We start from the raw sequence: 18,419 nt of genomic DNA on the forward strand, positions 1-18,419 counted from the left end.
TTGGTGGAGGAAATGGTATTTTATTAAACTATTTCATTTTTTTATTTTTGAAGAAATTAGAAGATTATTAATTTTCTTCCAAAAAATTAATTTATTAATTTTAAAAACTATATTTATATATATTAAATATATAATATAAATTAAAATTATATATAATAAAATATATATAATATTTTCAGTTTAATTTATTTAAAAATTTTCTTAATTTAGTAGGACAATCAGTTATAATTCCATTTGGTTTAGTTTATAGAGCTTATTGAAAATATTTTTCATCATTAAGTACCCAATAGTATACTAAAATACCTCTTTTATTTAAATGCTAATTAATTCCTTTTTAAATACTATTAAAGAATTTTAAATATGTGAATACAATATTAACCATTAATGTGTTCAAATTACTATTCTGGGCTTCCTTTTTTTTCCACTCATAATATTCTAATGTATAAAAAGGAACTTAAAATATTTATGCTTTTAAATTTAAAAAAGGTAAGATTCCAAAAATATAACTAAAGTAGATTTTTATATATTCTTATCTTGAAAAAAAACGAGGTATTTCCTTATTTTTTTCCATTATTTTTTTTGCAAATTTATAATCAAAACTTCCCCATTACTTTGTTTATATTAAATATTTATTTTTATTTTGTTTACCGTTATATATTCTCTTTTATATTTTATTATTAATTTTTCTACTTCATCTATTATTTCATCTTTTAATGTTTTCATTTCTAAATTAATTATTTAATTAGGATAATATATAAAAAGATCCTAATAATTTTTTTAATAAAAAATAAATAAATATATATATATATATATATATATATATATATATATATATATATATATATATATAACTTCTAATAACATAGGTTAAGGTTAATATCCTACTTTCAAAATATTATTTGTAGAAAAATTTGTTTCAATCTATTTTTTATATTTAATTTAATCAAAATTAACATTTTCAACAAATTCATCAATACCACATAATCTTTAAAGGTAATTATCATGTAGAATTACTATTTTTTTATCTTTAGTTAAATGAACATCAATCTCAATTATATCCGTTTTTGATTTTTCTACCTGTTGATTTTTTAAATTTTTTTATTTTATTAAAATATTTTACACAATCTTAGAATGCTTTTTATGTATTTTCGAAATTTTCATAAGAACCTCCTCTGTGTGAAATTAACTATATTTTTTTTCCTATTATTGCTTCTTCAAGTTTTTTATTTTTCCATTTGTAAGGAGTATGAATATATTTTGGATTTCTTTATAAAATTTAAGATGCTGAAATAAAAATACTTGATAATGCTAATGTAATAAACATTCTTTTTTTAAAAAAAAATCTAATTTTTTTATAAATAGAAATACTTTATTAATTTTAATATTTATAAAAGAAAAAAAAATTACATATTAATATTATTTCTTAAAATATTCTTTTATATTTCTAAATCAAATAAATATGGATAATATTCCAAAAGAATTTGTAAAAATCTTTTAAAAATCTCAATTAGAAATAAAAACATTAGAATAAATAATTAAAATAATTGCCGAATAATTAGAAGTGGAAGAAAAATACACAACTTAAATGCAAAAAATATAATTACAATATAATACATTTAAAGAAGAAAATACATATATTCACTAAATATCAATACTAAAAGTTAAAAATTCCTAAAAACTATGCCATAAATAAAATTTTATCAAATAATTAAAATGCGAACTAGAAGATTTAACAATAAAAACAGTTCAAATATAAACTCAAAGCAACGAAAAATTCGAATAAATAAAAAAAGAGGAGAAAAATCTCAAAAATATGGAAAACTTAATTGAAAATTTAAAATAAAAAAATATTTAATTAAAAAAAGAGTTGGAAGAGCATTGTCTTATACATGAATTAATAGAAGTTGATATCCAAAAAAAATAACAGTGTAAAAAATGGATAGAAAAAAGAAAGGAATAATAGAAAAAATAAAGAAGATTTTAACATAAAAAGCTGAAAACGAGCTTCTTTTGAAAAGTGAAATGAATAAATACGAAAATCAAATAAAAAACTGCAATAATGAATATTAATGTGTTTTTTAAATTATGATTTTGTAAGATAAATAAAAGAAAACCATTTTGAATGATTTTATTAAAAAAGTAATAGCTTTTGAAATATTTTAAGAAAAAAATTTCGAGTATGATCTTAATTAATTAATATAAAATTTTAATGAAAAAAATGAAGAAAATATAAAAGAAAAATATTAATTGGAAGATAATTAAATTAAAAAAAACAAATTTTTAAATATTTAAAATGGAATTTTCGAAAACTTTTTTAGTTTTTTTGCTTTATAAATTGCGCACAGTGTCGCTGATATTAAAGATTATTACGAAGAAGAAATATTTGCTTTAGAAAAAATTAAAAAAACTGAATCTTGTTTGGATTAAAATATAAAAAATTAAATTAGAATTTTTTTTTAAATTCTATGATTAATAATTCATTTGATTAAAATGAACTGTAACTTATTCCTGATATAGAAGTTTAGAATTTTTGTACCTTTTTAGTTTAAAATGTTATTTTGGCTTAAAATAATTTTTAAAATCTAGAAGATTCATTAATTTAACTTTAATAATCATTTATTTAATAAGAATAGTTTTATATTGAAGAAAAAAATGAACAATCAAAAACATAAGAAGAAAAATAATAAATAAAGCAAGAAAATGAAGAAATAGAAGAAAATTAAATAAAAGAAAAAGAAATAACAGATTATTCAAAATTAAAAAATCAAGTAACATTTATGATATTTTTAGAAACTTTTAGATAATCCGGTAAATGCGCATTAAATATAATATAAAATAATTAATTAATAATATAATGCTTTAAATACTTAGATGAAATAAACAAAAACAAAGACATATAATAAGTATTAAATTTTCTACCTTTAACTTTTTCAATTTACAAGAAAAAAAATGATGAAAAAATATATATCTAAGAAAGAATAAAAAATCATAAAATTTGGCAAAACAATGATATCTGGGAATGCTTAATATATAAATAAATAAAAGACGAAATTTCCAAAAATCCCGAAAATGCATACCAAACAGAATTCTTTTATTAAAATTTAATTTATTCGAACCTAGCTACTTTAAGTTTGAATATGCTAAAATTTAAATAAACTAAATTTCAAACAAGGAGTTTAATTTTAAAAGTTTCATTTTATTATGGCCTAAATGAAAATCAAACACAATAAATTCTTTAATTTATTGAAAATTAAGGAAAATAAGAAAAAAAAGAAAATTAGATTTATTTTGTCAAAAATAACAATCTTTCTTTTTCGAAAAACTTTAGTTCAGTTTCTTAGGGAAATTCTAATGGAAGAATTGTAACTTTTTAAGATATGAAAACTTTATAAGACAGAAAAACATGAATTTATTTTTAAAAAAATAAATATTTTACAGAAACTCGTTAATTTAAACTTCTAAAATATCAATATTTATTTATGAAAAAAAAAAAAAAAAAAATATGTAATATATTTATTTTTATTTTTTTAAAAAAAAACAAAAATATAAATAAATATATATGTGTCCATTTGAAAAATAAAATTTAATATTTAAAAAACCATAATCATTTATTTACATTTAATAATGTTCCATTGCGCCAAAAAGTATAATATAAAATTCAAGCAATTTATAAAAATCCTAAACAATTATTGCTCAATTAGGGCTAACTCCAATAAATAATTAAAATGTATAAATTTCATAAATAATAAATACATAAAATAATATAAATACTTAAAATTAAATAAAAAAGTCTAAGAATAATCTATATATTATTTATATTTTTCGTATTTTTTTATTCTCCTATATTATCCACTAAGAAAAGTTTATATGTTCTTACTTAACTTTAAAATTTTTCGAATTAATAAAGAGTGAGTTAAAATTAACAAATTCGAATGTTATTATTACATATAAATTTAAGGTATATTCAGTAATAATATAATTCTTAATATGAAGTAAAAATTTCTAATTTATATAATATAAAAAAAAGCAAATATTTTTCAAAATAAAATTTAAATATAATACACTATTAAAAAATTTATTCGATATAAGTAAATTATAAAATTAAATAATTTTGAAAAGATATAATTTTCATACGTTTTAATATCATTTTCATATTAAATTAAATTTATTCATGAAAAAAAAAAAATAAAAAAAAAAATATTTTTATATAATATGTAAATATTTATAAATTATATCAAAAATATTTAAATAATATCTAAAAATATTATTCTTTACATTATTTATATATAATATATAATAATAATAGTAAAATAAAAACAAGTTTATCATTTTATTAATCACCATTTAATACTACTATTAGATTATTCTTATGACTATATCATTGCAATACTATTAAGAGTCGGAAACTTTAAGTTAAGTTGTGATTTATTTAAACTTTATCTTCTCGCAATACTTAAATACAAATTTTCTAACTCGACAATTTCTGATGCTGAACCACAAAAGAACTATATTTTCTACTACAAGCTTCCCATTTTAATTTACATTATGCTTCCTCCTTCCCCATAACTGGCTCTTCCCCAGGCTTTTTCAAAAATATACCCGATAACAAATGCATCAATAATACTAACATCTAATTTATATTCTCCGTTAACAATACATAAAGGATTCATAAGGATGCCTCCGTATAGTAATGTCCTATGAGCATCACAAATCAGAGACCCAGTTTATCTTTAATAAATATTTTTATCTTTTTTAGCATGTTTTCTATTCAAAAAAATACGAATGGTAGGTTCCCAATATTATTCTTTTGAACTGTCTATTGAAAATATATTTGATTTGGACGCTGCCTTTATTTTTGCGTGACTCAAAACAAACTCTTTATTAATAGGATCGTACGTAAAGCAATTTACATCGCTATTTATAGTTAATAATATTTATAAAGATTATCCATATATTATATATCCACAACCTATCATATTATTACAATTCTATAGGATATCTTCTTTTTCCGATAAAGGGCGATATTTTGTTGTTATTCGCTTATATATGGAAAATAGGCTTCCGCTGTTTATTTCCGGACATTCTTTATTATCTAATGCGTTATAAAAAACAATATATTTTTATTGTGGGTTTAGCTTTATTAATTTATCTCGGTTACGGCAGTATAATATACAACATAAATTCGAATCAGTTAAATTATCCTCGAAAATTTAAGCACAATCATTTTAAAATAAACTATTTTCATTTTTGATGGTTTTTTATTATAATTTAAAATTTATTTCTTAGGATGCTGCACATATTTATTAAAATAATATATTAAAATCATCAGTGGAATCTTTTAAAATATTTTGAATTCGGGAAGATTATATATGTTTCTGAAGTGTTAATTTATATTTGTTCTGTCTATTTTCATAACCGTTAAATTTAAAGTCTTCTATGCTTTATTCTTTTTGGAGTTAAAAGTTAGATTTTTATAATATTAATTCATCGCTAGTCTGTTTTTACTATTATTTTTTGGCTTAAATTCTTTTTTTTTATTTACTTTTCTATCTGTTGTACTCATCATATCTATTTATAATTCTAATTTTTCATTATCTTAATATGTTTATTCTTTTTATTTTATTAATATTTAAGGTTTTTTAGTTTTATTTTTATTAAAAATATATTTATTTTGATTAAATTTTTTAATATTTATTCTTTTTTTTATTTTGTTTTATTTTATTTATTACATTGACATCTACAAATGTTTCCCATTTGTTTTTTTGACTATTTTAAAGTAAAGTGCTGTTTTTTTTATTTTAATAAAATTTTTTTTTTCAATATATATAAATTAATATATTTTATAATTAATTGAATTATTTATATATTTTTTTAATAGATTAAAATAAAATTATTATTATTTTAATTAAAAATGAAAAAGATTAAAAAAACAATTTTCAAAAAATTTTCAGAATAAAATAAAAAAATATAAAAAATATTTTTTCTTAATAATAAAAGTAAATAAATTATATTTTAATAATATTAAAAAGAAATAAAATTATATTTATATATATATATATATAAAATAAATATAAATTATATAGTAAAAAGAAAATATGTTTAAGATTATTTCAAAATTAGTAAAAAAATTAAAAAAAAAACTAAAACATTATTAAATAAAGAGATTTTATCCTTAAAAAAATTCTATTGAAATTAAATAAATTTAATAAAAGCTTATTTCTTAAGTAATAAAATAAATATATATATAATTTTATTAATTACAATCTTTAAAATATAATTTTAAACTCAAAGATACCAATAAATGCACGTCCACTAAGGTTATTATATAGTATATTAAGATATCCTTAAAAGTTCTAATATGCAGCAATAATAATTTAATTATCAAAGTTAATAACAAACTAATAAGATATATAATATAGTTAAAAATTAATAGACTTAGCTGTATGTACTGAAAATATTAATTTAGCTGTTTATCTTCACTCTTCATTATCAAGTTATTCTTTTTTTATAAAAAAAATAAAATAAAATATTTGAATAAGATTTTACTAATATGTTAAGTTATTAAAATTTCATTCTAAGATTATTTTTGTAAAAAGTTTTGAGTAATAAAAAACTTATACTTTCAGGCGATTTTTTCCATGTTAAAGCGTAAATAATATATATACTATATATTTATTATTAATGCAATTTATTTTAAAAAAATAATATTTTTGAGAAATACTTTTTGTAAGGTTTTTTAATTTATATAATAAAGGTCTTATTTAAGTTCAAGGTTAGGATATTTAGAAATACCAAAATATTTTTCATTAATAGAAGAAAATATAAGTAAGGGAATGATTATATAAGAAAAATTAAATTAAAAAATGATTGAAAAATAAAAAGTTTATGCAAACGAAATTCATTAAATGATAATTTTAAGAGACACGTCCTTAATATCTTATTCTTTGAAGTTTTTTACTATTTTATTTATAAAATAAAATAAAAAAAAAATAGGTGTTTAGGAATAATTATTCATAAAGATTAATAGTTTTAATAAGATCTTTTTGATGCCGGAGTTATTTTAGGAAAACTTATTAGTTTAAAAAATTATATGGATAATAAAGGTAACTATTATTTCTTATTTATAAATTTATAAAATATAATATATATAGATAATATTTTTTTACCTTGGGTAAATTAAGTAGAAGATAATCAAAATGTATTTAATTTTGGTGAATTATAGGAATAATTAATGATTTAATTAAGAACTTAGCTTTTTAAATTAGGAATTAGTGAAACTAAAATTACTGAATTTATTTAAATCCTTTGATTTATTAATTAAAGAATCTATTTTATAAAAAATACTAAATTTATTTATAAAAGTTATATTTAGAGTAAAACATTCATATTATAAAGTTTAAATTTATTTGGAATATTTTTATTATAATTACATTTTTTAAATATTTATTAATTTTTATAAAAAATATTTAAAACAAAATAATTTTCAGTAAAAATAAAAAAGGAAAAATATAGAAAATAGAAAATTATAAATCTAATATAAAAATAATAATAATTTCTTTAATAATAAAAAAAAAAATAAAAAATCAAAATGGATATTGAATACAATGAAAATCGTCCATGTAAACATTATTTACGTGGCTGTTCAATCCAATCTCCATGTTGTAAACTCTGGTACGGTTGTCGTTTATGCCATAATGAGTTATACAACGGCCCTAAAGGACCAGGTTGCTTAGTTGAAGTAATGGACAGACACAATATATCCTTAGTGAGATGCAATAAGTGTAAATTTGAATAAAAACCGCAATAAATATGTGAAAACTGCTAACACGTACTTGGCAAATATTACTGTGATAATTGTAAATTTTTTGATAGCGATCCTAAGAAGAATATATATCATTGCGAATTTTGCAAAATGTGCCGCATAGGAATAAAAGAAGACAATTTTCACTGCCAAAAATGCAATGTGTGCCTCCCTAAGGCTATTTTAGATACACATAAATGTACTTAGGATGGCTCTGATTCTACTTGTCCTGTTTGTATGGAAAATTTGAAGAATTCAGTTAAATCATTTTAATAATTGAATAATTGTGCGCATTTTATTCACGTGCATTGTCTTTCATAATACCTTCATTCGTCCAAAAAAAATAATTGTCCAGTTTGTAATGTATGCATATCATAATAAACAAAGGAAGAAATAGAATATATAGATAATTATATAAAAGAAATATATGAAAAAATGGAGGATTAATTAAAAAAATAATTAAAAGATAAAAAAACTAATATATTATGTAATCAATGTCTAAAAAAATCACTTAATACTGATTTTAATATTATTGCAATAAAATGTATACATTGTGGATGTTATAATACATAAGAAATTTGATTTTTTTATTTATATAATATTTAAATATTATTAATATTATAATTTTTTTATATGTGTCTTTTTTTAAAACTATTTGAATCATTTTTATCATTAAAACAATTTTTTATTTTTTGATAAAAATTTATAATTTATTTATAAATATATATTTAAATAAAATATATATTTTAGAAATAAAATAATATTAATAAATTATATATGTTAAAATTAAAAGATATATATAATAAAAAGAAATAATTATAAAATTAAATATTAAAAAATCATTATAAAATAAAAATAATAAATAAAAGTAACTCAATTATATTAATATATAAAAAATTATGTAAATTTAAAAAAAAAAAATTGAAAAATAAAAATAAAAAACAAATTTAATAAATATATAAATACATATAAATATATAATAAATATATAAAAAAAAATATATATATATATATATATATATATAAAATTAAAAAATATTTAATTTATTTACTCATTTACATTATTTACTTATTTTTTTTATAAATATTTAAATATTATATAAATTTTAAATTTAAAATTAAAATAAATTAATATTAAAAATCTATTCTTTAATTGTATCCTATAATATTAAATCACTTAAATATTATTTAATTATATCTAATATCTCTTTTCGAATAATTATTATTTCTTTAGTAATTTATCATTTATTTTTGCCCATTAAAATAACAGTTATATCTTATACCTAAAATTTACATTTAAACTTGCAAAATATATTATGTTTAAATTCTTAAATTAATATGTACTATATAAATCATTTTTTTTTTCTTTAATTTACTAATTTATTAGAATCATGATTATATATATACTGTTATTTTACTTGAATTTCTTTAAAAATATACATATTAGAGGTTATATGTAACATAGTATATAATAATACCCCTTAGCTCTTTATTAAAGATTTAAGAAATTCCCATATGCAGTATATCTATTAAAAAGATACTAAACTAATGTTAGAGATCTTAATATGTCTTGAGTAAGCTTTTTTCTTCAAAGTATACAAAATATATTTTTTTATTTTTAGAAAGAGGAATTTTGATAAATATAGATATTTAAATGGTTTTAACGCTCATGAATTTAGATGCATAAACAATAAATGGTGAATTATTCTTTTTTAAATACTAATTTGTAACTAATTTTGGAAAAAGATGAACAACTATAGATATTATAGGCCCAATAATACTAAAATATGGTTTTATAGACACTATACTTTTACAAAAATTGTTCTTTTGTTTTAAATAAATATCAAACTTACTAATGATGAAACGAGAAATTTTTCTTACTAGATTGGGACAAAATTTTGATTAGATTCCAATTAATTGTTCTTTGATTTGAGTTTAAAATATTTTATAGATAAACTTATGAATGTAAAAGGAAAATGGGAGTTCTCCAATGAATTATGATCCTAATTTTCATACCGATTTTCTTTAAAAATATATATTAAAAGCTTTATCACTTTTACCAATACATTGATTCATAAAGATAAGTTTTTGTTTCAAAATATTGATTTTGAATAACCAAGAGCTTTATAGATAATTTTTTTTTCAGAATATATATAAAAAAAAAATTGGTTTATAATATGTGCAAATTTACGAGAACATGCAAAACTGATATAATGGAAAAATCATTAAATTTTGCACTTAAGTAAATCCAAATATAGATTAAAACATAACTAAATAATTAAATATAATAAATTAAACGCTTAAGAATTTATTTATTTTATTATAATATACTATTTATTAATGTTTATTTTTTAAATATAAAAAATTAATTCATTTTTTTTTTGTGAATAATTAACAAGAAAATATATTTTTCTTTTATTTATTAATTAATAAAAATAAAAATGTATTAAAAAAATTTAGATTATATAAAATCATATAAAACTTTAAATACATAGTCAGGTATTATCAATTAAAATATAAATATACAAATAAAATATTAAACATATTAATAGAAACAAAAGAAAAAAAAAAAATTTTAAATTCGCATTTAAAAAATACTTTAAAAATGTATGATTATTAAAAATTAAAAAGTTATGAAAAAGATTTTTTTAGTACAATAAAAAACAAAAGTAGAAAAGATAATATCAATAAATGATAATATATATATTTATAATATATATATATATATATATTATATATATTTATTTTTATATTTATATTTATATTAATCTAAAAACAGCTAATAATAATTTTTAAGGAGATATTATTAAAAAAATGTATTCTTAGCCAAATTAGTTATCATAAAGTTATAATATTAAGGATAATAATCCTTAATAAAATTTATTTTTTAAAGCTTAAAAAACAATCGATTAAATATAATATTATAGCCGCAAAAATGAAGTAATGAATAAAATAAATGAATTAAATTTAAAACTTGATAAAGATTTTACAAAAATAAAGGGATAAGTTTATAAAATAAATTGAATTAATACATAATAAATTTATTTACCTAATAACAATACATAATAAAAAATAAGAACTGAATAAAATTATAATTTTATAACTGATTATAATAGTACAGAATAAGTAAATATAGTTAAAAAAATATATATTAAAAATAATATTTTTCTAAGGTTTAAATGCTTTAAATATAAAACGAATAAATAATAAACCGATAAAATTAATTAGAAACTGAATAGTAGAAAAAGAAACAAGAAAAGATATAAGGAATAATTATATAATAAGAATAAGAATATAAAATGTTATAAAACGAAGTAATTTTTTTTTTTATTTTAAATAAAATAAAATTTAAATAAATAAAAATTAAATTATAATTAAAATTAAATTATGATTAAAATTAAAAATAGTTAAATTAAAAAAAAAAAGAATTAGAATAATAAATAAATAAAAATAAAATTCTTATTTAATAATGTTAAAATTTTGAATTAAATTTTTAGAAATAAAATGTTTAAATGGAAAAGTCTCTAAAAATAATATAAAATACATATGATAAAAAAATAAATTAATATGAGTAAAAAATTAATTTATAAAATCAAAAAATTATCTAATTATAAAATTAATATTAAAATAATCTTTTTATGTTAACAATAAATGAAAATCCTTAAATTTTTAATTCTTTAGAAGATGATTTTAATGAAAAATAAAACATTTAAAATAACTATAATACAGATAAATTCGATATAGAAAAAGTTGATAAATTAAAAAAAGTAATCGAAGATAAAGATTAATAAATATTTAAATGTAAAACATATATTTCATTTTTTATTTTATTTTATTATAGTTAAAAAAATTAATGATCATAAAGATAATGAAATTTTAAAATTATAATAAGAAATAAATAATATTTAGTAATAAATAAAAAATAAAGTAGAAGAAAAATGATATAATTATATAAAAATACCATATAAAATAATATAAAGAAAAATTTTTAAATATATATATAAAAAAATAAAATTAATTTACTTATTTATTTTTTTAACGACATTAAAAAATTACAATTATATTAGTAAAATTTATATTATTTTCTGAAACTTTTAAATTAATTTAATTAAAAAAGTTATATAGATAAGAAAAAGAATATGATAAAAATTAATTTTGTTAAAAAAAAAGAAATAGAAAAAAAAAAAATATTAAAATAACTTTTTATACTAAAATGAAATTTAAATAAAAATTAAAATAATTTATTTTTATTTTATAACAAAAAAAAGAAAAATTATAAAATTTAAATTATAATATTTAAAAAAACATTTTTATAAAAATATGTCTAAATTTTTTGATTTAAATAACTAATTATTACTAATAGAATCATTTAAATTATTTTTCGAAAAGGTTTTATGTGTAATTACTGATCAAAAGGATTTAATTTAAAAAGAGTGGAACTAATTCAAGCAAACTCTGGACTAAAAAGATATCTAAATATTTCAAATCTTCGAATATGCAAGTAATTTAATAATAATGCAAGAAAATAAAAACATTTTTAAGCATTCTTGTAGTTTAAAAATAGAAGAAACAACTGATTCTAATACAAACCCGGATATAGATTTTAATTTTTAGAAAGATTCATAAAACGAGAATGAATTCTAAACAAAAAGAGTTAAAATAAATTAAATAAAATATTTGAATAATTTAAATGAAGTATGTACAATCTAAAACTTAAAATAATCATTTGAAAATAAAAGAGTCGAACTTTTAAATATAATATAAGAATAAATTTAAATATTTAACAAAAACAGTCTAAATATATAACTTATTAATGAAAAGACTAACTAAAGTGAATCTTTTATAGGCTAAAACTAATAAAATATTTACTTTTTAAATAAAAGATAAGATTCAATAAGAGATTATTCAATTTATTCAAAAAAAATAAAGAAAACAATTAAGTAAAAATAATAGAAAACTTAAATTTTTAATAAAATCAATAAAATATACTTAAAGAAGATAAAAACAATATAAATATTGTCAATTAAATAGATTACATTAAATATAAAAATAGTTTTTATAATAATCAAATAAAATAAGGAAATCTTCCAGTATATTAATAAACATAATTCTAAACAGAAAATTAAGAAAAAACTAATAATTTTAAATATTAAAATGACAATGATATAGACAATTTAGTTTAAAGAATTCTTAAAGAAAAAAAGAAAAAGATGTTTAAAATGAGAAAAGAAATACTTATACTATTGAATAAGATTAGCTAATTTAAAATATTATTAATAGACAAGGTTATAATTATAATGCTTAAAGGCAATATAAACCTTAATCAGATAATTAAATTAAATATAATAAAGATTAATAAGATTTTAATAAAATTGTTTTAAATTAAAAATATTTTAATAAATGAACGTATATTAGTAGATTAAATATAAGAATTTTATAATTTTTTATAATGAATTAAATTTTATTTTTATTATTTAATTATTTATTTATTAATATAACTTTATTATAAATTATAATAAAATTATAAATATTATTGATTTATTTAAAAATAATGAAATCATTTTTGTAATTTTTTTTTAAAATTTATTTTCCTAAAATTTGTAAAAAAAAGACTTTAAGTAGTATTTTTAATAGCATTGTCTATTATAATAGTTGATGGTATAAATAACGAATAATTAGATTAAGAATAAATTCTTTAAATGTAATAATAATTAGAAGATGATTATTCGTAAATGAAAAAAATAAAGAATGAAGTAGAAGAAATAAGTTTAAAGATGTAAAATTCATAATAAAAGTATTTAAAAATAAATAAAAAAATTTGTAAAATAAAAAAATAATGAAAAAGTGGGATTACAGATAAGGAACAAAATAAAATGAATAAAAGATTAGAATTTTTAACTAAAAGTATGTAAGAAATACAAAAGAAATGGTAACATCTTTATGAAAAATAAGTTAAAGAAGAAATATGATAATATTTTTAAAACTCTAAATATATTTAATGAAAAAAAACTTATAAAAAATGCAAATTATATATAATTATATATATTAATATAAAATTTATTTAAGAAAAATTAGTAAATTTTTTTATTAAAATAAAATTTTTTTATATAATAATATAATAAGAAAAATTTTTTAATAATAAATTTATATTTATATTTATATTATATTTATATTTATATTTATATTTATATTTATATTTATATTAATTATATCAAACACAAAAATCTTGTATATTATATTTATTTTAGAATAATTTATTTTTTATTGAATTTTTCAGATTAATATTATTAAATTTTTATTATTTTTTTTATTAAAAAATCGTATTCTATTCTTATGAATTATTACTTTAATTAATTTTATTTATATTAAATTCATTTCTTTATATATAGTTATTGTATTTTTAATTTTATCTTTGTTATATTTTATCATTATCAATTTTAAAGAAGAATTAATCTAAATTAATTTTACTATTTTATTCTTATGCACTTTTGTTTTTAAATTAATTACTGATATTTTAAATATTTTTCTAAAAAGGGTTATTAAATGCATTTTATTAAATACTAAAGTTAATAATATTATTTTTAAATGAATTTTAACTTTATTTACTTAGATCTAATTTTTTTTCAAAACAAAAGCTGATATAGGTCTATGTTATTAATTAATATTAAGTTAAGATCTACTTATAATAAATTTATTATCCTTTTCTTTATTACCGTTTTATTCATTATTTTTTTCTTATTATTAAACATTTATTTAATTATTTTAATTTAATTATTTTATATTATTTTCATTTTAATTTTTCTCATTTTATTTTTCTATACTTATATAATTTTATTAAATTAAATCTTTTTTTAATAAGCTTTGCCTTAAATATGCTGAAAATGGCCTTTTTTTAATATTTTAAAAATTATCTCTATATTTATTGTTATTATTTAAACATTTATTAATATCAAAATATGCTGTTAAAGGATTTTGTGGCTTTATATATTATTATTATTGTTTCTACTATTCTATTTAGTTTTGTTAAATTTATATAAAGTTTTCAACTTAAAATTCTATTTTTTATTATTATTATAAATTTATTATACTTTGATTATAATTTTATTCATATTATTGCTATTACGTTTCTTCTTTTTATTTTATTTATGGATATTCTTTTTCTTTGATTTATGTTTGTTCCTTTTATGTATTTTTTAATATACTTAATTCTTAAACTAATGTTTAATTTTAAAAAGATTTTTAAATAATATTATTATTCATTTAAATTTCGTTAACACTTTAAGAAATAGTATTATTATTTACATCTTTTAGATTATTATTTTTTATTATTTCATCTTACTATCCAACTTAATTAAATTATTAAAATAACTCCAACTTTTTTCTACTTATTTCATAATATTATATTTTACTGGAAATTTAACTATTATCTAAATCTTATTTTTAAGTTATTTTTTTTTCACTTGAATAAACTTTTTTTTATTTTTTTATTATTTTCGCTTTGGCTTTTTAATTAATTTGAAATTTCATTTTTAAGTTAGATTTTTTCGTCATTTTTTTCAATGCTTTTGTCTAATTTTTCCTTATTTTTTAAATCGTTATTACTTAATTAATTTTCCTCTATTTTTATATCATTTTTTCCAACTAAATGCTGAATTTTATTTTAGTCTTTTAAAAATTGTACATTTTTTTCCAAATATTCAACCAGTTATTATGCACTTGGCCTTTTCAAAGGATCTTTTTCAATTATTTTTCCAATAAAATTACTTAATTCTTATGAATATATATTAGGTAAAGGTTTAGGTTAATTATTAACAATATTATAACCTAAAGCAATCAAATTATCCCCAGAAAAAGGAGTTTCGAAACAAGAAACATGATACAAAGCCACTCCTATTGCCCAAATATCTATCTTTAATATAGTTTAAAATAATAATTATTTAACAAATAAGAATTACTTTATAATCATATGGCTATTATTAAATTTATTCAGGTGACAAATATAAAGGAGTTCCTACTCTTGAACACTATATAGCTTATTCTGTTTATACGATTTTCGATACTCCTAAATCACCTAACTTATATGTTTATATAAAATTTATTTAAAGACAAAATAAAAAATTACTTTTATTAGATTATCTTTTGTAAGAAATATATTTAGAGTTTTAATGTCTCTATGAATTATATTTTTTTAATGCAAATATTAAACTGCTTTTATTAAATCGTATGCATATTTCCAAATTTAATTTTCTTAAAAATACAATTTGTGTAATCTCCTATTTTTTATTAACTAAAGTTATATATATTTTATATTAAATTTAAATAAGTAATAAATATTATAAAAATTATTAATATAAAACTTTTTAAAGATCCCCTCCTTCTGCATATTCCATAATTATATATAAATAATGAGATTCAATAAAAGAATCAATATATTTAATTATATTTGGGTGTTTAAGTTTTTATAAGATTTAAGGTTCTTTTAATACTTACTTTTTATTTTTAAGAGACATTTCCTTTACATCAATTTTTTTCATTACATATTCTAATTAATTTTCTATGTTTTAAACTTTATATACAACTCCATATGAGCCTCTTCCTAATTCCTTTATTGTTCTATATATTTATTTTTTACTCATTTTATTTTATGAAATTAAATAAAAATTATACTTTTTAATAACTTTTAATAATCATTTGTATTTAAATTTAATTTTATTGATAATTTTTATTATTTTATTTAAAAAAAAAAAAAAATTATTTATAACATTTAATAAAAAATATTATATTAATTAATTTTATAAATAATTATTACAAAAAAAGAGATATATAGTTTTTAATAAATAAAATAATTTAAAAATTTTATAATAATTTTTAAATAAATAAAAAAATATAAATATATAAATATATAAATATATATATATATATATATATATTTATATTTATATATTGCGCGATTAACTATATCCATAAATAAAAATTTTATATTGTCTATTTTTTTTTTATTATATTTTCATATGAAATAATTATATATTATATTTTTAAAATTTTTCTGTATTTAATTTATCTTTTATTCATATTATTAAATTTTATTTGATATAATATATATCATATTATTACTAATATTAAACATTATATTTTTAAATATAATTTTTTTTATTATATTATAATTATTTTTTTTTGATATTTTTTTAAAGATATTTTTTTTTTTTTTTGTATAATAATTTAATATTTAATTTAATGTTATTAATCTAAAATATATGAAAATATATAATATTATATCCCTACTTTTCCATTAAAAATTGCAAAAAAATCTTTATAAAATTGAAAATAATTAATTCCTTATTTTCATTTATTTATCATACAATTTCAATTTAACCTAAAATACTTAAGCAAATATATCTTTTCTTCTTTTTTATTTTTGTTTTTTTAATTATATAAACTTTTTTTATTTTTAGATATGTATTATTTATTTCTTATTTAATTAATAAGATTATTTATTAATATATTTATTCATTATTTGATAGTTTTGTAAAAATTGTTTATTAAATATATTTTTTTTATATTTTATATATTAATAATAACATGTCATAATTTTTTATTTTAAATTTATAAATTTTTATTCTTAAAATGTTTATTAAATAAATATTTTTCAAAAAAAATAATATATAAAATAGAGATATAAATATAAATAAAAATAATACATATCAGATATATTTTTTAATAGTTTATAAAAATTTTTTTTTGTCTCATATTTATACTTAATATAATTAATTATATGAATTTTAAATTAATTATGGATTATTTAAATAAATATTTTTTAATGGACTATTTTTGAATGTGTACTAGCTATTATTTTCATTTCTTGTGAAATTATTATTACTTTAGTTTATAAAATATTATTAACTATAGTTTGGACTTATAATTTTTATATTTTCCTAAATATATAATTTATTTTGAATATTGTTTTTAATATTTTAAAGATTCTAATTTTAATAATTTTAATTATTTTTAACATTCATATGTTAAGAGTAATTATTCCTTTATAAGAAATTGTCATATTCAGTTTTTATATGTTAATTACTGTTTATTTCACTCGTCTATTTTTTTAGTAATCATGATTTACCTTATATTATTAAATATAATCAATTTGTTAATTTAATTATAATCTATTTAAGAAAAATTGTATATAAAATAAAGAATTTTTTTTATATTAAATTACTAATTATTACTATAAACTAAATTATTTAAAGAACTTATTCTATTATGGTTAATACTTTTTACAAAAGCATCTTTTTATAATATGTTTCTTTCAGAATTTAATGGTTATTTATTTTTATTATTTTAGAATTATTTTAAAATATTATTTTAAAATTAAGAATTCATATTGTCTTTACTTATTAATTTTTAATTTTCAACGTATAAATCATAAATATCATTCTTTTTTACTTAAAAATAAAATATAATAATTATTATATTTTTGATTTGTATTTTACTAATATTTTATTCTTTTTTTATAAAGATTTTACTTATTTCTTATTTTCTAAGTTTTTTTATTTAATTAAAATACTATTTTAAATAGCATTTTTATATTTCATTTATATCATATATTTACTTACACTATT

At 15.4% G+C, this 18,419-nt stretch overlaps 5 protein-coding genes across 5 annotated transcripts, besides 30 other annotated features; 2 read left to right on the forward strand and 3 right to left on the reverse strand. All coding sequences in view use genetic code 6, as the record gives it.

The window, feature by feature from the left end:
• Positions 1–175: 175 nt before the first annotated feature.
• Positions 176–1,324, reverse strand: IMG5_109040 (hypothetical protein; the record flags this gene model as incomplete). Its single annotated transcript, XM_004034893.1, has 3 exons — positions 176–659; positions 863–1,073; positions 1,123–1,324. The coding sequence occupies 3 exons, from the start codon at positions 1,322–1,324 to the stop codon at positions 176–178; spliced, it is 897 nt and encodes a 298-aa protein (XP_004034941.1).
• Positions 796–850: a microsatellite.
• A 1,379-nt stretch (positions 1,325–2,703) lies between the features above and the next one.
• Positions 2,704–2,742: a microsatellite.
• A 998-nt stretch (positions 2,743–3,740) lies between these two features.
• Positions 3,741–3,786: a microsatellite.
• Positions 3,787–4,175: 389 nt separating this feature from the next.
• Positions 4,176–4,200: a microsatellite.
• Positions 4,194–4,266: a microsatellite.
• A 71-nt stretch (positions 4,267–4,337) lies between these two features.
• Positions 4,338–5,737, reverse strand: IMG5_109050 (hypothetical protein; the record flags this gene model as incomplete). The annotated part of the gene is made up of 2 exons (XM_004034894.1): positions 4,338–4,728; positions 5,730–5,737. 2 exons carry the CDS (start codon positions 5,735–5,737, stop codon positions 4,338–4,340), a joined length of 399 nt encoding a protein of 132 aa, XP_004034942.1.
• A 253-nt stretch (positions 5,738–5,990) lies between these two features.
• Positions 5,991–6,081: a microsatellite.
• Positions 6,082–6,301: 220 nt separating this feature from the next.
• Positions 6,302–7,309, forward strand: IMG5_109060 (hypothetical protein; the record flags this gene model as incomplete). Its single annotated transcript, XM_004034895.1, has 4 exons — positions 6,302–6,648; positions 6,755–6,949; positions 6,994–7,103; positions 7,152–7,309. The coding sequence occupies 4 exons, from the start codon at positions 6,302–6,304 to the stop codon at positions 7,307–7,309; spliced, it is 810 nt and encodes a 269-aa protein (XP_004034943.1).
• A 279-nt stretch (positions 7,310–7,588) lies between these two features.
• IMG5_109070 (ring finger and chy zinc finger domain protein 1) lies at positions 7,589–9,659 on the forward strand (the record flags this gene model as incomplete). Its single annotated transcript, XM_004034896.1, has 3 exons — positions 7,589–8,036; positions 9,248–9,374; positions 9,423–9,659. The coding sequence occupies 3 exons, from the start codon at positions 7,589–7,591 to the stop codon at positions 9,499–9,501; spliced, it is 654 nt and encodes a 217-aa protein (XP_004034944.1). The 3' UTR covers positions 9,502–9,659.
• Positions 8,500–8,561: a microsatellite.
• Positions 8,520–8,609: a microsatellite.
• Positions 8,533–8,609: a microsatellite.
• Positions 8,756–8,825: a microsatellite.
• Positions 8,908–8,940: a microsatellite.
• An 835-nt stretch (positions 9,660–10,494) lies between the features above and the next one.
• Positions 10,495–10,545: a microsatellite.
• Positions 10,498–10,565: a microsatellite.
• A 365-nt stretch (positions 10,566–10,930) lies between these two features.
• Positions 10,931–10,964: a microsatellite.
• Positions 10,965–11,131: 167 nt separating this feature from the next.
• Positions 11,132–11,169: a microsatellite.
• Positions 11,138–11,203: a microsatellite.
• Positions 11,143–11,202: a microsatellite.
• A 757-nt stretch (positions 11,204–11,960) lies between the features above and the next one.
• Positions 11,961–11,990: a microsatellite.
• Positions 11,991–12,070: 80 nt separating this feature from the next.
• Positions 12,071–12,101: a microsatellite.
• A 1,495-nt stretch (positions 12,102–13,596) lies between these two features.
• Positions 13,597–13,634: a microsatellite.
• A 308-nt stretch (positions 13,635–13,942) lies between these two features.
• Positions 13,943–14,004: a microsatellite.
• A 547-nt stretch (positions 14,005–14,551) lies between these two features.
• Positions 14,552–14,579: a microsatellite.
• Positions 14,574–14,615: a microsatellite.
• Positions 14,574–14,617: a microsatellite.
• Positions 14,618–15,256: 639 nt separating this feature from the next.
• On the reverse strand, positions 15,257–16,355 carry IMG5_109080 (protein kinase domain protein; the record flags this gene model as incomplete). Its single annotated transcript, XM_004034897.1, has 2 exons — positions 16,158–16,355; positions 15,257–16,073 (listed from the first exon to the last, which is right to left on the reverse strand). Exons 1-2 carry the CDS (start codon positions 16,319–16,321, stop codon positions 15,257–15,259), a joined length of 981 nt encoding a protein of 326 aa, XP_004034945.1. The 5' UTR covers positions 16,322–16,355.
• Positions 16,356–16,672: 317 nt separating this feature from the next.
• Positions 16,673–16,719: a microsatellite.
• Positions 16,673–16,729: a microsatellite.
• Positions 16,685–16,744: a microsatellite.
• Positions 16,745–16,925: 181 nt separating this feature from the next.
• Positions 16,926–17,003: a microsatellite.
• A 1,128-nt stretch (positions 17,004–18,131) lies between these two features.
• Positions 18,132–18,169: a microsatellite.
• Positions 18,133–18,171: a microsatellite.
• The last annotated feature ends 248 nt before the right edge of the window (positions 18,172–18,419 follow it).

The sequence above is a fragment of the Ichthyophthirius multifiliis genome (genome assembly GCF_000220395.1).
Source record: "Ichthyophthirius multifiliis unplaced genomic scaffold scaff_1120509250895, whole genome shotgun sequence".
Classification (NCBI taxonomy): domain Eukaryota; phylum Ciliophora; class Oligohymenophorea; order Hymenostomatida; genus Ichthyophthirius; species Ichthyophthirius multifiliis.